The following is a 21,134-nucleotide window of genomic DNA, read 5'->3' as shown; positions in this document are numbered from 1 at the left end:
TTTTAATAGAAACATTATAAAGAGAAGAAGGGAGAAAGGGAAGGAATTAAAATTTATCGGTAACTACAGAAAAACAAATTAAGGGGCTTCCTTTACCTACTTCATTCTGACATTGTGAACCTGTGTAAGGAAACAAAATGCAGACAAATGTAAGAAGCAGATCTCTTTGTGGATATGTCAACTGTGTAGAGACACGTTGACCAAGAAAATCTGATATATGAAATTTGCTCTTTTTATTTTTTCATTATTACTCTTTATATTGGGACAGGCTTTCCTCCCACATGACTTACTACTTATTCCTGCCCTTTTTTAAAAAAAATTACTTTTTCTTGCTAAGATTCCTTTTTCTCTATCTTATACTTTGAATCAGAATGTACAATTAAAGTTTTATGATAGGTAAAAATAGTAAGAGCATTTTGATGTGAGAAATGCTTTCTCTATGATGTTAAAGTGAAATTCTGTTTTACCCATTAATGCATATATGTGGTTATAGTTCTATTTTATTGATAACTATTTTTGAAATTGTATGCTATTTTCCCAGATGACCGTACTGTGAAAAATGATTTAGTTAAGCCTACAGAGATGAAAAATCTCTAAATTGTGGTGATTGGGCTAGATTTCACATTACTGGTGTAGAAATGGGGTTAAAGCTTGTGATTGGTTCCCCAGTTCTCTTGGGCAATGCCTTAATTATACCGTTAAATAGAAGATGTTGCTCTTCTTTTTAAGTCATTCTTGGGGCCAGGCACATGTAATTCCAGCACTTCGGGAGACCAAGGTGGGCAACTCGCTTGAGTGCAGGTGTTCAAGACCAGCCTGGGCAACATAGCAAAACCCTATCTCTATTAAAAATAAAAAATTTAGCCAGGCATAGTGGCATGCACTTGTAATCCCAGCTACTTGAAACACTGATGTGGGAGGATCACTTGAGACAGGAGATTGAGGCTGCAGTGAGCCGTGATTGCACTACTGCATTCCAGCCTGGGCAACAGAAAGAGAGACCATGCTTCAAAAGAAAGAAATAAAATAAATAAAAATAAAATCTTCTTGTATGCCTAATCTGTTACTGATTTATTCATGTGCCTTTGGAGGCTCTAAAATTTGCCATTAATCAGGATTTCAAGAACATTATGATAATAGTTAATATGGATATTGATAGGTTTTTCTCAGGAATTCCAATTTCACTATTTTGGTTACTTTTAAGTATTTAAAATATTTAAGATTCATATTAATATTATTAATGAGTGTGTTATACTGAATATGTATAACAAAATGGATTCTTTTTGAGTTACAAGATAACTGAGAGAAAAATCTTAGAGTATAACATTCCTATCTTCTATGTCAAAAAGTCAAGAGTATGAAAACATTGGGTGATTTCCAACTTTCCTAGATGAAAAATTATGGTATCCTAACATACAATTTTTGGAAATTTTGGAACTAAAAATATCAGTAAATATTGAATTAATAAGCCACTTGGCAAATAATATAGCTCTTATGTTGTACTTAATAAAAATTAAGCAGAAGGTTTCATGAGTAATTAACATATCATTCTAACTACTTCATATCTTCTCCTATTTAAGTAGATACAGAAAAGTATTGTCTTTAAACAGTAGTTATTTTAATTTACATTCTTTAAGAAGAAAAATGGCTGAGGCATATTTATTTGAGCAGCCAGAACTCTTCCTTAATGTTTGTGGTGCTTCATTAATTTAATAAGTGATCTTGTACCTCAGTATAATTGAGCCAGCTGTGTGAAGATGTGATTATTCTTTGATTAGGACTGAAATCTATAATGGGAAGAAAGATGCTTGATTTCTTCATATCAATATATTGTGACATAATTATTTCTACCACAATGAGATTTTTTAAACTAAATTAATAAATAGGCTTTTGGAATCAGGAAGTACTTTAGAATTCATCTGGTTCAGCCACTTCAGTTTATTGCTAATGATACTGCAGACCAAAGTGTGGAGAAATTAATTACCCAAGGTGACACATTGGTCAACATATTTTGTCTAGTGCTTCTCACCCTGTCATCCATGTTATTCTCTCAAAACCAATCTAGACTTTATTTATTTTTATTTATTATACTTTAAGTTCTGGGGTATATGTGCAGATTGTGCAGGTTTGTTACATAGGTAAACACGTGCCATGGTGGTGGTTTGCTGCATCCATTGCCCTGTCATCTACATTAAGTATTTCTCCTAATGCCATTCCTCCCCAACCCCCCACCTGCTGCTATTCCTTCCCTAACTGCCCAAACCCTGGGTTCCAGTGTGTGATGTTCCCCTCGCTGTGTCCGTGTGTTCTCATTGTTAAACACCCACTTATGAGTGAAAACGTGGTGTTTGGTTTTCTGTTCATGTGTCAGTTTGCAGAGAATGATGGTTTCCAGTTTCATCCATATCCCTGCAAAGGGCATGAACTCATCTTTTTTATGGCTGCATAGTATTCCATGGTGTATATGTGCCACATTTTCTTTATCCAGTCTATCATTGATGGGCATTTGGGTTGGTTCTAAGTCTTTGCTATTGCGAACAGTGCCGCAATAAAAGTATGTGTAAATGCATCTTTATAATAGAATGATTCATAATCTAGACTATTTAAAAGAAAGGGAGGTGGGAGAATGCCAAAGGAAAAGGTGAACATCCCTTTTAGTGAACTTGCTAAGGTTAAAGGGTTCACTTAATGAGTCTCCAGCATCTGTTCTTTAGACCCAATGCTTCTATGGTAGAAATAATCATGCTAATACAACCAATATTTGCTTTTTAGGTGAGAGTTACGTGTGTGCATCCAATGAACCATTTCGTAAAGTTGATTACACCAAAAATATTAATCCGAACTGGTCTGTGAACATCAAGGGTGGGACATCCCGAACCCTGGCTGCTGCCTCCTCTGTGAAAAGTGAAGTCAAAGAAAGTAAAGATTTCATCAAACCCAAATTAGTGACTGTGATTCGAAGTGGAGTGAAGCCTAGAAAAGCTGTGCGGATTCTTCTGAATAAAAAGACTGCTCATTCCTTTGAACAAGTCTTAACAGATATCACCGAAGCCATTAAACTAGACTCAGGAGTTGTCAAGAGGCTCTGCACCCTGGATGGAAAGCAGGTAAGATGTCTTTAGCTCCCAGCCCTCCATCTGACTTTTAAACTCCCTGTGCTATGGTGGTTACATAGTTAACAATAGAAATTTTGTACTCTGCTTGAAATCCTTCTAGGATTCCCACTTGAGAAGTGTGTGTGTGTGTGTGTGTGTGTGTGCGCGCGCGCGTGCGCGTGCACGTGCAAAAACCTTTTTAGTGAAAAATATAAGTGACAAATACCTCAAAAGTGAGTATAGAGAAGTCTATCATATGCTTCTTTTGGTTATTGGAAGGGAAAATGTAAATTTCTGAGGAAAAAGTGTAAGTTGAGGAGACACCCTACGTTAAATGTGGCATGTTGTCTATTTATGAATCAGAGCAACTGGTGATTTGTAAAGTCATCATGGACTTGGGTATCACAGGAGTCAAAATTAAAAGTATTTAACATTCTTAGAAAAGCCTTTTCTTTCCTACTTATGTTAATAGGGAAAACGTATTTCAAAAGAAAGTACTTTTATAGTAATGACCGTAAAAGTTTCATAGGGAGCAGTGGAGGTAATTAGTTAGCATTTCTGAAAAATGAACGCCAGTTGCACAGAAAAAAGCAATTGAAATTTTTGCAACAATGTATCAGGGAATCCAAGGGACAAAAAAAGTTGGCATATTGCAAGAACAGATGAGTAGCAGTTACATAAATGTTGAATTTTGCTACAATGAGATTATCATTGCTAAAAAGAAAGGTGGCTTCTGAAGTGTATTTTCCCCCAAATTCCATAAAGTTTAAATTGTTTATATTTACATTGTATGAAAATTATAGTTTCCAAAATTAAATTTTGTTTTTTTGTTCAATTTTGCCTCTTCCCTCTAATATACTTAATTTATTTTGAAGTGTTTGGCTCTTGGAAGTACTGGGAATGAAAAATATAAAACACTGAGCAGTGTCTTTCGGAAAAACACAATCAAATTAGTTTTTCGAAGACCAGATCTAGTTAGTACAGTGTTTTCTGAAACATTAACAGTTTTTAAAAATATGTTCTAAAGATTTCAGTAGACTATGGTAAAATTAGAATGACGTTTCTAATTAATTAATGATAGGAAGGTATATAGTACCTCATAGCAGCCTGCCCCCAAATATGTTTGAATGATAATAGACACTTTATACAATTTAGTTAATAGCACAGTACAACATAAAACACCTTAAGATTTACTCTACAAGTAAGTAAAAATAAATTAGGCTAAGGAAAAAGATATTTGACAAATCCAGTGGTTGATTCTTGATGGGCATAGGGAAGACACTTACAGAGACAAATATTTAAGATACCTAACCAAAGGAAAAAAATCGAAACTCACCAGTTTAGGGGGAAGGGGCATATAAATAGTAAATAAAGGTGTGATGTTAAAAATTAGAGCTCCAATTTGGAAATCTCAAAATGAATGACATTCACAGAAAATGTAAGTGAAATAAAGAAGTTGTACTCAGGTATGGTGGTACCCTCCTGTAGTTCCAGCTACTTGTGAGGCTGAATCAGGAGGATCCTTTATCCTTTGAACCCAGGAGTTTGGGGCTGCAGTGAGCTGTGCTTGTGCTGCTACACTCCAGCCTAGGTACTGGTGACAAACAGGACCACATCTCCTGGGTGAAAAAAAAATAAGGAAGTAGAACATCTAATTAAAATAGTAACCATTGAAATTTAAATAGTTATCCAAAAAATTATTCCAAAATAGTCTCCAGACTATAGATGTAAAAATGTTAACTAAAGCACATGCAACTCAAAATCAACATTTCGGAACAATGCTGTGTAATGAATAGGACTCATGCTGGTAATTAAAGGATGGCTTACTATTAAGAAACTTTTAAAATTGTGAGATCTATAGGATAAAGCATAAAGCACATATTCATAATCCCAGAAAGATATTGCAAAGGCATTTGATAAAATACTCCATATTCACTTAAAGATTTAGTAATAAAAACAGTTTTTTTAATTACCCCTAATAAAAACTGAATTTCTATCTGAAACAACAAGACAATATATTAAAAAGTAAATAAACACTGGAAGTATTTTTATGACAGTCAGGTCCAAAATACAGATGCCCGATAGCACCAGTATTCAGCATTCTTCTATACATTCTTTCTGATTTTTATTAATAGTTTACTAGAATTTCAGTAAGAATCGAAATGAGATGTTTTAGGAGGAGTAGATGGGGAACCTAACAAAGTGGTTTTAAAAGTTAATCTGGAAAAATGGGAAACTTTGGAAATAATGATTAATGTGCTCTCATGCTACCAGATATTAAATCATCATAATCATACCTTCTGAATACACCAGAATTAAATTCTACTACACCAAAATTAAATTTCAGGTGTATTAGAAATATAGATGTCAAAATGAAACAAAAGAACTAGAAGTATGTCAGTAGTTTTGTTGCATTAGAAACAGGTTTTCTTAAGCATAAGGTAGTGGGAAAATCATGAAGGGTGAGGTTGAATGGACAATGTAAAAATGAAAAATTTCTGGATATGCTTTAATATTTGAGTTTAGTAATTTAATATGAGAAAGACAAATGCTATAATAATAAGAGTCTATAAACAATTTGAAAAGACAGAATTAGTGAATATTAAAAAATGTTCAGTTTCACAAAAAGGTGAATTAAAGAAGTGAGATATTTTAATATTTAAAACTGACAAGCTCTTAAGATGTTCACTGTTGTTGAATATGCAGTGAATTGGCATTTTCAAATGGTGATGGAAATGTAAAATTCATAAGCTTTATGAAAAGCAATTTTTAATATGTATAACTATACAGATGTTATTACTATTTAAATTAGTAAATTAACTTTTGGAATTTATCCTAAATGACCTGACATGCAAACATAATTACACATAAAAATTTCATCCCAGTATAAAAGCAAAAATTTGAAAGCAGTTTAAAATCCCTAAGGTAGTTAAGTTATATTGCCATAGAATTCATATGTACTGGCATTGAAAATTATGTTTAGAGTAATATTTAAAGACATGAGAAAATGTTAAATGGAAAAAACAAGAAAAAAATTTCATGTAATATGTTTTCAATTCTGTGTTAAAGAAAAGTAGCAGCAGAAGTATTTTGGTAAAGCTAATTCAGAAGGAAACAAGATAATACTTGCCATCAGAAACTGAATATTTGCTGTGCTGATACCCACTACTATTTCATCATGTCTGCTCAAAACCAAGAACTCAAGCACTGAGAAAAGAAAAACTGATCCCAATTGGATTTCAGACATTCAAACACATTATGAGTTAATCCTTGAAATTTTGGTATGTGGCTGTAAAATTATTTTTCACGTGCCCAAAAAAAATCTTTTAAGACTTTCAAGTAAAATATTTATTTGGAAAAATTAGATTTAATTTTTGATAAACACAACATTGGATATTGCATTTTCAGCAAACCAGCTATCTTTAAAAGCTATACATTTTTTGGTGCTGAGTCCATGTTGCCCTATGTAGATGGACTTGCTAATCTTCAAAACTTCAAATCTGTTTTTGGTTTATATAAGTATAAAGATAACAAGAAATCTGCAAACCTTTAAATGGGCAGTGCTCATTTTGATTTTTTTAAATAAAAAAAATTTTTATGGGTATGCAAACTATTGATCTTGGCCAAAAGACCAAAAAGCAGTTTACAGGTATGTAAAACTGTCAGCATTCTGAGAATTCTCATGGAAGGGACAGCTTTCCTTACATGAAGAGAAAGGAATGAGAAAGGAGCTAAGATCTGTTGATAAGTTGTCTGTGCACACAATTGTAAACTGTCTGCCTAAATTTTGTTTTTTCCTGATTACTTCCTGCCCAGATTGGTTGTTTTCATTTAAAATTTTTCTGGTCATCAACACGAGGATAGAAATTAAATAACTTCTAGACAGTTCACTGTGAACAGTCACTGACTCCATTGTGACACCTGAGAGTTTTAAGGAGCTGGTTATCCTTTGAGTTTGAAAGCTTTCCTGATTGAACACATTACGATATATCATGTCCCCATAGTATTTATGTGGCTAAAACAGTGTCCCTTCAATCTTTTCTTCCCTCAAAATGGGTGAACACATCTTACTATGAGCATTGACTCCATTTACAAGGTCTGACTTGGTTATTAAAACTAACTCCTGAATTTTATATCTCTTCATAAAATTACTTCAAATAAAATCATATTTAGGATTTTGTCCATATTCTTGGGTTTTCTTTTTTTTTTATTGCATTTTAGGTTTTGGGGTACATGTGCAGAACATGCAAGATAGTTGCATAGGTACACACATGGCAGTGTGTTTTGCTGCCTTCCTCCCCTTCACCCACATTTGGTATTTCTCCCCAGGCTATCCCTCCCCAGCTCCCCACACTGCTGTCCCTCCCCTATTCCCCCCAGTAGACCCCAGTGTGTAGTACTCCCTTCCTTGTGTCCATGTGTTCTCATTTTTCATCGCCCGCCTATGAGTGAGAATATGCGGTATTTCATTTTCTGTTCTTGTGTCAGTTTGCTGAGAATGATGTTCTCCAGATTCATCCATGTCCCTACAAAGGACACGAACTCATCATTTTCGATTGCTGCATAATATTCCATGGTGTATATGTGCCACATTTTCCCAGTCCAGTCTATCATCGATGGACATTTGGGTTGGTCCCAGGTCTTTGCTATTGTAAACAGTGCTGCAATGAACATTTGTGTACATGTGTCCTTATAGTAGAATGATTTATAGTCCTTTGGATATATACCCATTAATGGGATTGCTGGGTCAAATGGAATTTCTATTTCTAAGGCCTTGAGGAATCACCACACTGTCTTCCACAATGGTTGAACTAATTTACACTCCCACTAACAGTGTAAAAGTGTTCCTATTTCTCCACATCCTCTCCAGCATCTTTTTTCTCCAGATTTTTTAATGATCACCATTCTAACTGGCGTGAGATGGTATCTCAATGTGGTTTTGATTTGCATCTCTCTAATGACCAGTGATGATGAGCATTTTTTCATATGTTTGTTGGCTTCATGTATGTCTTCTTTTGTAAAGTGTCTGTTCATATCCTTTGCCCATTTTTGAATGGGCTTGTTTGTTTTTTTCCTGTAAATCTGTTTTAGTTCTTTGTAAATTCTGGATATCAGCTCTTTGTCAGATGGGTAAACTGCAAAATGTTTTCCCATTCTATTGGTTGCCGATTCATTCTAGTGACTGTTTCTTTTGCTGTGCAGAAGCTGTGGAGTTTGATTAGGTCCCATTTGTTTATTTTGGCTTTTGTTGCCAATGCTTTTGGTGTTTTGTTCATCAAGTCCTTGCCTACTTCTATGTCCTGAATGGTTTTGCCTAGATGTTCTTCTAGGGTTTTTATGGTGCCAGGTCTTATGTTTAAGTCTTTAATCCATCTGGAGTTAATTTTAGTGTAAGGTGTCAGGAAGGGGTCCAGTTTCTGCTTTCTGTACATGGCTAGCCAGTTTTCCCAACACCATTTATTAAACAGGGAATCCTTTCCCCATGGTTTTTTTTGTCAGGTTTATCAAAGATTGTATGGTAGTGATATGTTGTGTTGCCTCCGATGCCTCTGTTCTGTTCCATTGGTCTATATCTCTGTTTTGGTACCAGTACCATGCTGTTTTGATTACTGTAGCCTTGTAGTATAATTTGAAGTCCGGTAGTGTGATGCCTCCTGCTGTGTTCTTTTTGGTTAGAATTGACTTGGCTATGCGGGCTCTCTTTTGGTTCCATATGAAGTTCATGGTGGTTTTTTCCAGTTCTGTGAAGAAAGTCAATGGTAGCTTGATGGGGATAGCGTTGATTCTGTAAATTACTTTGGGCAGTATAGCCATTTTCACGATATTGATTCTTCCTAACCATGAACATGGAATGTTTCTCCATCTGTTGTGTCCTCTCTTATTTCATTGAGCAGTGGTTTGTAGTTTTCCTTGAAGAGGTCCCTTACGTTCCTTGTGAGTTGCATTCCTAGGTATTTTATTCTTTTTGTAGCAATTGTGAATGGCAGTTCATTCTTGATTTGGCTCTCTTTAAGTCTGTTATTGGCGTATAGGAATGCTTGTGATTTTTGCACATTGATTTTATATCCTGAGACTTTGCTGAAGTTGCTTATCAGTTTCAGGAGTTTTTGGGCTGAGGCGATGGGGTCTTCTAGATATACTATCATGTCGTCTGCAAATAGAGACAATTTGGCTTCCACCTTTCCTATTTGAATACCCTTTATTTCTTTTTCTTGCCTGATTGCTCTGGCTAGAACTTCCAGTACTATATTGAATAGGAGTAGTGAGAGAGGGCGTCCTTGTCTAGTGGCGGATTTCAAAGGGAATGCTTCCAGTTTTTGCCCATTCAGTATGCTATTGGCTGTTGGTTTGTCATAAATAGCTTTTATTACTTTGAGATACGTTCCGTCAATACCGAGTTTATTGAGGGTTTTTAGCATAAAGGGCTGTTGAATTTTGTCAAATGCCTTCTCTGTGTCAATTGAGATAATCATGTGGTTTTTGTTTTTGGTTCTGTTTATGTGGTGAATTACGTTTATAGACTTGCGTATGTTGAACCAACCTTGCATCCCCGGGATGAATCCTACTTAATCATGATGGATAAGTTTTTTGATGTGCTGTTGCATTCGGCTTGCCAGTATTTTATTGAAGATTTTTGCATCTATGTTCATCATGGATATTGGCCTGAAGTTTTCTTTTCTTGTTGAGTCTCTGCTGGGTTTTGGTATTAGGATGATGTTGGTCTCATAAAATGATTTGGGAAGGATTCCCTGTTTTTGGATTATTTGGAATAGTTTCAGAAGGAATGGTACCACCTCCTCTTTGTGTGTCTGGTAGAATTTGGCTGTGAACCCGTCTGGACCTGGGCTTTTTTAGTGTGGTAGGCCTTAATTGCTGCCTCAACTTCAGACCTTGTTATTGGTCTATTCATAGTTTCAGCTTCCTCCTGGTTTAGGCTTGGGAGGACACAGGTGTCCAGGAATTTATCCATTTCTTCCAGCTTTATTAGTTTATGTGCATAGAGTTGTTTGCAATATTCTCTGATGATGGTTTGAATTTCTATGGAATCTGTGGTGATTTCCCCTTTATCATTTTTTATTGCCTCTATTTGATTCTTCTCTCTTTGTTTTGTTTATTAATTGGGTTAGCAGTCTGTCTGTTTTGTTGATCTTTTCAAAAAACCAGCTCTTGGATCTACTGACTTTTTGAAGGGTTTTTCGTGTCTCTATCTCCTTCAGTTCTGCTCTGATCTTAGTTATTTCTTGTCTTCTGCTAGGTTTTGAGTTTTTTGGATCTTGCTTCTCTAGCTCTTTCAATTTTGATGATAGGGCGTCAATTTTCGATTTCTCCACTCTTCTCATATGGGCACTTATTGCTATATATTTTCCTCTGGAGACTGCTTTAAATGTGTCACAGAGATTCTGGTATGTTGTGTCTTCGTTCTCAATGGTTTCGAAGAACATCTTTATTTCTGCCTTCATTTCATTGTTTATCCAGTCAACATTCAAGAGCCAGTTGTTCAGTTTCCATGAAGCTGTGCGGTTCTGAGTTAGTTTCTGAATTCTGAGTTCTAACTTGATTGCACTATGGTCTGAGATACTGTTTGTTATTGTGTCAGTTGTTTTGCATTTGCTGAGGAGTGCTTTACTTCCAATTATGTGGTCAATTTTAGAGTAGGTGTGATGTGGTGCTGAGAAGAATGTATATTCTGTGGATTTGGGGTAGAGAGTTCTGTAAATGTCTATCAGGTTTGCTTGTTCCAGGTCTGAGTTCAAGCCCTGGATATCCTTGTTGATTTTCTGTCTGGTTGATCTGTCTAATATTGACAGTGGAGTGTTTAAGTCTATTATTGTGTGGGAGTCTAAGTCCTTTTGTAAGTCATTAAGAACTTGCCTTATATATCTGGGTGCTCCTGTATTGGGTCCATATATATTTAGGATCATTAGCTCTTCTTGTTGTATCAATCCTTTTACTATTATGTAATGACCATCTTTGTCTCATTTGATCTTTGTTGCTTTAAAGTCTATTTTATCAGAGATGATAATTGCAGCTCCTGCTTATTTTTGCTCTCCATTTGCTTGGTAAATCTTCCTTCATCCCTTTATTTTGAGCCTTTGTGTATCCTTGCATGTGAGATGGGTTTCCTGGATACAGCACACCAATGGGTTTTGGTTTTTTATCTAATTTGCCAGTTCGTGTCTTTTGATTGGTGCATTTAGCCCATTTACATTTAGGGTTAATATTGTTATGTGTGCATTTGATACTGCCATTTTGATGCTAGCTGGCTGTTTTGCCTGTTAGTTGATGCAGATTCTTCATTTTGTTGATGCTCTTTAGCATTTGGTATGTTTTTGGAATGGCTGGTACTGGTTGTTCCTTTCTATGTGTAGTGCCTCTTTCAGGAGCTCTTGCAAAGCAGGCCTGGTGGTGACAAAAATCTCTGAGTACTTGCTTGTTTGCAAAGGATTTTATTTTTCCTTCACTTCTGAAGCTCAGTTTGGCTGGATATGAAATTCTGGGTTGAAAGTTTTTTTGTTTAAGGATGTTGAATATTGGCCTCCACTCTCTTCTGACTTGTAGTGTTTCTGCAGAGAGATCTGCTGTGAGTCTGATGGGCTTCCCTTTGTGGGTGACCCGACCTATCTCTCTGGCTGCCCTTAGTATTTTCTCCTTCATTTCAACCCTGGTGAATCTGATGATTATGTGCCTTGGGGTTGCTCTTCTTGCGGAAAATCTTTCTGGTGTTCTCTGTATTTTCTGGACTTGAATATTGGCCTGCTTTGCTAGGTTGGGGAAATTTTCTTGGATAATATCCTAAAGAGTATTTTCCAGCTTGGATTCATTTGCTTCGTCACATTCTGGTACACCTATGAAACGTATGTTAGGTCTCTTCAGATAGTCCCACATTTCTTGGAGACTTTGTTCATTCCTTTTTGCGCTTTTTTTCTCTAATCTTGGTTTCTCATTTTATTTCACTAAGTTGATCTTTGACTTCTGATATTCTTTATTCTGCTTGGTCAATTCGGCTGTTGAAACTTGTACATGCTTCACGAAGTTCTCGTGTTGTGTTTTTCAGCTTCTTCAATTCATTCATATTCCTCTCTAAGTTGTCCATTCTTGTTGTCGTTTCCTCAAATCTTTTTTCAAGGTTCTTAGTTTCTTTGCATTGATTTACTACATGTTCTTTTAGGTCACGGAAGTTTCTCATTATCTACCTTCTAAAGTCTGATTCCGTCATTTCATCACACTCATTCTCTGTCCAGCTTTGTTCCCTTGCTGGTTAGGAGTTTTGGTCCTTTGTAGGAGGCGAGGTGTTTTGGTTTCAGGTGTTTTCCTCCTTTTTGCGCTGGTTTCTTCCCATCTTTGTGAGTTTGTCCACCTGTTGTCTGAGTAGTTGCTGACTTTTCGATTGGGTCTCTGAGTGGACATCCAGATTGTTGATGATGAAGTATTTCTGTTACTTAGTTTTCCTTCTAACAGTCTAGCCCCTCCACTGTATGACTGCTGAGGTCCACTCCAGGCCCTGCTTGTCTGGGGTGAACCTTTAGCAGCTGCGGAACAGTGAGGGTTGCTACCAGTTTCTTCTTCTGCTATCTTTGTCCCAGAATGATTCCCGCCAAATGTCAGTCTGATCAGTCCTTTTTGAGGTGACTCTTTGGATATACAGGGGTCAGGGAGCTGCTTGAGGAGGCGGTCTGTACTTTATAGGAGTTCAGGTGCTGAGCCGTGAGCTCCATTGATCATTCAGGGCTGTTAAGCAGGTACGTTTAAGTCTGCTGCAGCAGAACTAATAAAACCCGTTTTTTCCTCAGATGCTCTGTCTCAGGGAGTTAGGGCTTTCTTTATGAGTATCCATTGCACTGTCCCACCCAGCTAGGAGGCAGTCTAGTCACTATTAGCCTGCTGAGGCTCCGCCCTGTTGCCGTGGGCTCTGCCCTGCTGTTGTGGGCTCCGTCCTGTTGGCAGCGTCTCTCTGTTATGGCGGGTTGCCTTGGCAACGGCAGGCTGCATCAGCAATGGGAGTGTACCTCAGTAGGGGCGGAATGCCTCGGTAATGGCTGATGCCCCTCCCCCAACGAGCTGCACCGTCCTGGGTTCAGCTGTGCCCACAGTGATCGCTCAACCCCGAGCGTTTCGAATCGTTGTTTTGTTTGTCCCTGTGGGGATGGGACCCACTGAGCCTGGCTCCCTGCCTCAGAGCCCTTTTTTTTTTTTAAGTTGAACGGTTGACTCTCTCCCAGGTGTTTCAGTTGCCTGCTGATAGGGCACCGGGATCTGTGTGATTTTCCGTGCAGCGACCCACTGTGCTGGCTCAAACATCGCTTCCCGGGAATCTCCTGGTCTGGCTCATTGTCCAAGTCCCGTTTAATCAGATGGATATGCTAATCTGCCCTCCCAAAGCTCAGATTGCTGGTTTAACAGGGCACCCAGACCAGTGCGTTTTGTGCAGAGTGCTGCCGCGTCGTGGCGCCGGCCGAAATGGCCGCGCGAGCAGAAACAGCTGCGCTGGTGTCCCGTGTCTTTTCTACACCTAGGAATTTCCCTGTTCTGTGGGCAACAAAGATCCATCTGGAAATGCAGCTTTCACTCATTTTCTGCGTCTTCACTGAGAGCTACAATCCTGAGTTGCTCCTACCGCCCCATCTTCTTTTTCACCTATTCTTGGGTTTTCTTCAGTGTAGAGCAGTGGTTCTCAACCAGGGACAGTTTTGTCCCTAGGGCACATATGGCATTGTCTAAAGTCATTTTTCGATTGTCAAAGCTGGGGGTGGGGATTCCACTGGGTAGAAGCTGGGGATGCTTCCCATCATCCTATGATACACGGGATAGCCACAACATCATCCTTTCATGTCCAAGATGTTAACAGTGCTGAGATTCAGAAATCCTGGTGTAGAGTAAGTGAGACGATTCAAAAGGAAGTGCTGCTTGTTTGAATAAGTATTGACTTTGTTATTAGGCCATATGCTAAGCTTTATTTAAGAATTTATAGATGTCCTAATATATATTTATATATTTATAGATCTATATGGTTATAGATGTCTCTCTCTGTCCATTTGTTATCTATTGATATGATTGATGCAAGATTGTTAGAGTGTCATGGTTTGTAGGGTGTTTTTTGTTATTGTTTTGTTTTTTTGAGACACAGTCTCCCTCTGTCACCCAAGCTGAAGGGCAGTCTCCCTCTGTCACTTGGCTCTCTGCAGCTTTGACCTCCTGGGCTCAAGTGATCCTCCCACTTCAGTCTCCTGAATAGCTGGGACTACAGGCACATGATACCATGCTTGGCTAATTTTTGTAGTTTTGTAGAAATGGGGTTTCCATGTGTTTCCCAGGCTGGTCTTGAACTGGTGGGCTCAAGCAGTACTCTTACCTTGGCCTCTGAAAGTGCTGGGACTATAGGCTTGAGCTGCTGTGCCAAGCCAGTTTGTAGTCTTTATTGGCTCGGATTTAAATATGTTTGTCTTCATTGTGTGAGGCAGACAGATGACTGAGTAGTACAGCTTTGCAGGGAATTAGATAAAGACATCCCAAATGGTTTAACTAAGAATTGAAAGTGAAGTATAAGGTTAGCTGGGCATGGTGATGCTTGCCTATAGTCCCACCTACTAGGGAGGCTGAGGCAGGAGGGTTACTTGAGATCAGGAGTTCGAGGCTGCAGTGAGCTATGATAGTACCACTGCATGCCAGCCTTGGGGACTGAGTGAGATCCTGAGATCTTGACTCAAAAGATGAATTAATATAAAGTGTCAGGACTCATTTAATCTCATGAGTTTTCAAATGCTGTATTTAATACTTAAAAATGATGTCATAGTTACTGATTTTCTGAAAACAAAACATATAACCTATGTTATTTATAGATGTGATGACCAGAAAACATGATCTGTAAAGAGAAGTTATGATTATTCTCCACTTAAATAATTGTAACTTGCAATTAATTTTGATTAAATGCTTCACTTAAGTGAATTTTCACTTTATTTTAAAAATAAAACCTTCTTGCACTTCAAAGTTAAAGGAATTGTATAGGAAAACAAGTTTACTTTTTAAATTTTGTGAAAGTGACTTTCTCATAATAAAATACAGCAGGGAAAATTTTTTTAAATGCCTTTATTCTGTGAAGGGATTAAAAGGTCCAAATATAGCTTTTGTCCACATGTATAAATATAATTCTAGCTTTTAGCTTTCCCAGAAACAGCAGAGTTTTAACATGAAAGAAGTATATTTTGTGGAGTTTTGGAACAAGTTTGTTCTTGTCATAGACAGAGGCAAAACAGACTCAGAAATTGCTTGCAGTTGATATGTTAGGGGTAGAACACTTCCAGACTTTGGGACCACTGCCAGCCTTAGGATGCTCACATGCAGTGGGTCCTCTTTGGGGAACGTGGTAACTCCTTGGAGTGCCTGTTCTTAGCCATCTTAGAGCTCACTTTTAAAAAAGTTTAATTATTTCATGGATACCATAATATAAATAATATTTATTTATACTTTACCTTTCTGGAATCACATTTTCTAGGGAAGGTTCATTTTTTTTAATTACCTAACCATATTCAGGTAAAGCAGTCTCTTCTCAGACATTGCTACATAAAACTCAAATTGTTGATATGTGTTCATAAACATTTTCTATAATTTATTTAACCTTGTTACAATTTTTCCTTAAATAAGGGAAAAATTTGGTTTTAATTGTCACTGCTCCCAATGCATGCATTTCCTTTTATAGATGATAGAAATCTAGACAACTGTATTTTGTCTTACCAGACACATTCAAACCTCCAAAATGTGGGTAGCCCTGGTCTGCCTCAAGTAATGGAAAATTTATCCCAACCAAGAATCAACAGTCTAAGAGCAACTAGTAGGATATTTCAGCAGGAAATAGAAGTATAGAAAGGGAGGGAAATGTTATTTTGTTCTCTGATTCCTGATCTAAGGTGACTTACCTTAAAACAAAAGAGGGAGAGAGGAAGGGCTTAAATCTTCCCTTTCGATGAACCCCTTTTTAAAGAGTAGTGTGAAAAGTGTGAAGAAAGAAGAAAATATTTAAATAGCCCTCTTAAAGTGAAGTTTGCATTTTGCCATTTTGGTATTCATTGTAAAGCAATTTCCCTTGACCTTAAATATTTTCTCCCTTTGAATGGGAAACTGGAGGAAAATACTAAAATCCTGTCAGTTGCAAGTTAGGAGAGATATTTAGGAGAAACAATTTTAGCTCCAACCAATTATGCAATGTAAAGTTTAGGTGGGATTTAAATGACATCACTGCAGACTCTTTTGTTTCCTTAATTATTCCTTTGATGTCTAAGGGGAGTAATGCATGCAGGATAAAGATAGTGTTAAAATTTATTATTAAGCTGAAATTTTATTACAGTAATAAATTTTATTACCACCAAATTTTGCTACAAATGTATTTTTCTTGGATTATAATGGTTATCACAATATTAATTTTGTTATATAAATATTTGATAATGTGTAGAGTAATAGCTAACAGCTTAATTAGGTAATAGATAACTAATAGCTTACTATGCCAGGCATTATGTTAGTGCTTTAATTTTTTTTTATATGTGCGTTTTTGAATTTCAGTAGCTTTTAGAATAGATACAATGGTATTTGGTGACGTGAATGAATTGTATAGTGGTGAAGCCTGGGATTTTTTTGCACCTGTCACCAGAGTAGTGTACCTCGTACCTACCATGTAGTTTTTTTATCCCCACTCCTTTCACCATCCCCACTTCTGAGTCTCCAAAATCCTTTATACCATTCTGTATGCCTTTCTGTACCCGTAGCTTAGATCCCACTTATAAATGAGAACATACAGTATTTGGTTTTCTATTTCTGAGTTACTACAGGTAAATTAATGGCCTCTAGCTCCATCCAGGTTGCTGCAAAGACATTATTTTCAGTCTTTCTGATGGCGGAGTAGTATTCCATGGTGTACGTATATCACATTTTTTATCCACTCATTGGTTAATGGACACTTAGGTTGGTTCTATGTCTTTGCAATTGTGAATTGTGCTATGATAAACATACGCATGCAGTATCTTTTTGATATAATGACTTCTTTTCCTTTGGGTAGATATTCAGTAGTGGGGTTGCTGGATCAAATGGTAGATCTACTTTTAGTTCTTTAAGAAGGCTTTGCACTCTTTTCCATAGAAGTTGTATTGATTTACATTCTCACCAGCAGTGTATAAATAAGTATTCTCTTTTCACCCCATCCACATCAGCATCTATTGTTTTTTGACTTTTTAATAACAGCTATTCTGGTGGGCGTGAGGTGGTACATATGTCATTGTGGTTTTAATTTGCATTTCTTCCATGATTAATGAGCATTTAAAAAATATTTTTGTTGGCCATTTGTATATCTTTTAAGAAATGTCTATATTTTTTTAAATTTTTTATTGCATTTTAGGTTTTGGGGTACATGTGCAGAACATGCAAGACAGTTGCATAGGTACATACATGGCAGTGTGTTTTGCTTCCTTTCTCCCCTTCACCCACATTTGGCATTTCTCCCCAGGCTATCCCTCCCCAGCCCCCCTTCGCTGACCCTCCCCTTTCCACCCCAATAGACCCCAGTGTTTAGTACTCCCCTCCCTGTGTCCATGTGTTCTCATTTTTCATCACCCGCCTATGAGTACTCTAAGGACACATGCACACGAATGTTCATTGCGGCACTGTTTACAATAGCAAAGACCTGGAATCAACCCAAATGCCCATTGATGATAGACTGGATTGGGAAAATGTGGCACATATACACCATGGAATATTATGCAGCAATCAGAAATGATGAGTTCGTGTCCTTTGTAGGGACGTGGATGAATCTGGAGAAGATCATTCTCAGCAAACTGACACAAGAACAGAAAATGAAAGAAATGTCTATTTATATCAGTTGCCCACTTATTGTTGGGATTATTTGTTTTTTTTTCTCACTGATTTGAGTTTTTTGTAGATTCTGGATATTGGTCCTTTGTTGATGCATAGTTGGCAGATAATTTCTTCTATTTCATAGGTTGTCTGTTTACCCTGATAATTCCTTTTGCTGTGTAGAAGCTTTTTAGTTCAATTAGGTCTTATTTATATTTTTGGTTGCCTTTGCTTTTGGGGTCTTATTCACAAATTCTTTACTTTGGCCAATGTCCAGAAGAGTTTTTCCTACATTTCCTTGTAGAATTTTTATGGCTTCAGATCTTAGATTTAAGTCTTTGGTCCATCTCGAGTTGATTTTTGCATATGGTGAGGGATAGGGAATCCAGTTTCATTCTTGTATATGTGGTTATCCAGTCTTCCCAGCACCACTTATCGAAGAGAGTTTTTTTCCCCAGTGTATGCTTTTGTCTGCTTTGTCAAAGATCAGTTGGTTCTAAGTATTTTAATTTATTTCTAGATTCTGTATTCTGTTCTGTTGATCTATATATGACTTTTATACCAGTACCATTCTGATTTGATAATTGTAGCCTTATAGTATAATTTGAAGTCAGGTCATGTGATGCTGCCAGGTTCGTTCTTTTTGCTTAGGATTGCTTTGGCTATTTGGGATATTTTTTGGTTCCATATGAATTTTAGGATTCTTTTTTCTAGTTCCATGAAAAAAATGATGTTGGTATTTTGATAAGAATTGCATTGAATTTGTAGATTGCTTTAGGCATATGGTCATTTTCATAATATTCTTACAACCCATGAGCATGGGATGTATTTCCATTTGTTGTGTCATCTTTGATTTTTTTTAGCAGGGTATTGTAGTTCTCTAGAGATCTCTCATGTCCTTGGTTCAGCATTCCTAGGTATTCTATTTTATTTTTTGCAGCTATTGGATAAAGGATTGAATTCTTGATTTGATTCTCAGCTTGGTCATTGTTGATGTATAGCAGTGCCACTGATTTGTGTACTTTGTAACCTGAGACCTTACTGAATTTATTTATCAAATCTAGGAGTCAGAGAAATCTTCAGAGTTTTCTTTGTACATGATCATATCAGCAAACTTTGATAGTTTGACTTCCTGTTTTCCACTTTGGGTGCCCTTTATTTCTTTCTTTTGCCTGATTGCTCTAGCTAGGACTACCAGTACTGTATTGAATACAAGTGGTGAAAGTGGGCATCATTATCCTGTTCCAGTTCTTAGGCAGAATGCTTTCAGCTTTTCTCCATTTGGTATAATGTTGGCTGTGGGTTTGTCTAATATGGCTTTTATTATTTTGAGTTATGTTTCTTCTATGCCTAGTTTGTTGAAGGTTTTTCTTTTTTTATCATAGAAGGATACTGGATTTTATTGAATGTGTTTTCTGCATCTATTGAGATGCTCATATTGTTTTTGTTTTTAATTCTATTTATGTGATGTATCCCATTATTGACTTGTATTTATTGAATTATCCCTGCATGCCTGGGATGAAACCCACTTGATCATGGTGAATTCCAGACAGAATCTTGTTCTGTCACCCAGACTGGAGTGCAGTGGTGTGATCTTGGCTCACTGCAACCTCTGCCTCCTGGGTTTAAGAGATTGTGCCTCAGCCTCCTGAGTAGCTGGAATTACAGGTGTGTGCCACCATACCTGGCTAATTTTTGTATTTTTGGTAGAGATAGAGTTTTGCCATGTTGGCCAGACTGGTCTCTAATTCCTGACCTCAGATGATTCACTCCAACCTCCTAAAGTGCTGAGATTACAGGTGTCAGCCACTGTGCCTGGCCTGAATTATCTTTTTGATGTGTTGTTGGATTCAGTTTGTTAGTATTTTGTTGAGGATTCTTGCATCTGTGTTCATCAGGGATATTGGTACGTAGTTTTCCTTTTCATTTTGTCCTTTTCTAGTTTGGGTATGAGGGTAATACTGGGTTTATAGAATGAGTTAGGGAGGATTCCCTCTTTCTCAGTGTTTTTGAATAGTTTCAGTAGGATTGGTACCTTTATATGTCTGGTAGAATTTGGCTGTGAATGCATCTGGCCCTAGGCTTCTTTTTGTTGGCAATTTTTGTATTACTGATTCAATCTCACTGCTAGTTATTGGTCTGTTCAGGGTTTCTGTTTCTTCCTGATTCTAGCTAGTAGGGTTGTGTGTTTCCAGGAATTTATGAATTTCCTCTAGGTTTCCAAGTTTGTATGCATAGAGATGTTCATAGTAGTCCTGAATGATCTTTTATATTTTTGTGGTGTCAGTTGTAATATTTCTATTTTCATTTCAAATTGAGTTTATTTGAATCTTCTCTCTTGGTTAATCTAGCTACTGGTTAATTTGTATCTTTTCAAAGAACCAACCTTTTTTTTTCATTGATCTTTTGTATTGTCTTTTTGATATCAATTTCATTTAGTTTTGTTCTGATCTTTATTTTCTTCTAGCTTTTGGTTTAGTTCTTATTTGTCTTGTTCCTTGAAGTGTGACATTAGGTTGTCAATTTGTGATCTTTCACACTTTTCGATGTAGACATCTAGCACTGTAAACTTTCCTCTTAACACTGCTTTTGCCGTATCACAGAGGTTCTGACAACTTGTGTCACTATATCATTCATTTCAAAAAATTTTTACATTTTCATCTTGATTTCATTGTTAACTCAAAAATTACTCAGGAGAATATTGTTTAATTTCTGTGTATTTGTATAGTTTTGAGGGTTCCTTTTGTAGTTAATTTCTAGTTTTATTCCATTGTGGTCTGAGAAGATACTTGAAGTAATTTTGATTTTTAAAAAATGTATTAAGATTTGTTTTGTGGCCTATCATATGGTCTGTCTATCTTGGAGAATGTTCCATGTACTTATGAGAAGATGTATATTCTGTAGTTCTTGGGTAGAATGTTCTGTAAATACCTGTAAGTTCCATTTGTTCCAGAGTATAGCTTAAGTCCTGTGTTTCCTTCCTGACTTTCTGCTTTGATCTGTCTAGTATTGTCAGTGGAGTGTTGCATTCTCCCACTGTTGTTGTGTTGCTGTCTATTTCTTTTCTTAGGTTTAGTAGTAACTTTTATGAATCTGGGAGCTCCAGATTCAGGTGCATATATATCTAGGATTGTAGTATCTTCTTGTTAGAGTGATCCTTTCATCATTAATGACCTTCTTTGTTTTTTATTTTTACTGTTGTTG

At 36.8% G+C, this 21,134-nt stretch overlaps 1 protein-coding gene across 8 annotated transcripts in view; it reads left to right on the top strand.

The window, feature by feature from the left end:
- The window catches only part of DCLK2 (doublecortin like kinase 2), a 192,086-nt gene that overhangs the window by 24,130 nt on the left and 146,822 nt on the right, over positions 1-21,134 (top strand). For all 8 annotated transcript variants that reach the window (XR_618337.5, XR_013532864.1, XR_013532863.1 and 5 more), the window contains exon 2: positions 2,773-3,107. Coding sequence is in view for 4 of the 8 variants with exons in the window: in XM_008992614.4 (XP_008990862.1) it covers positions 2,773-3,107 (335 nt within the window). In the remaining 4 variants the exon portion in view is untranslated. The remainder of the gene's footprint in view (positions 1-2,772; positions 3,108-21,134) is intronic.

The sequence above is a fragment of the Callithrix jacchus genome, chromosome 3 (genome assembly GCF_049354715.1).
Source record: "Callithrix jacchus isolate 240 chromosome 3, calJac240_pri, whole genome shotgun sequence".
Classification (NCBI taxonomy): Eukaryota; Metazoa; Chordata; class Mammalia; order Primates; family Cebidae; genus Callithrix; species Callithrix jacchus.
This window is presented reverse-complemented; position numbering and strand designations above follow the sequence as displayed.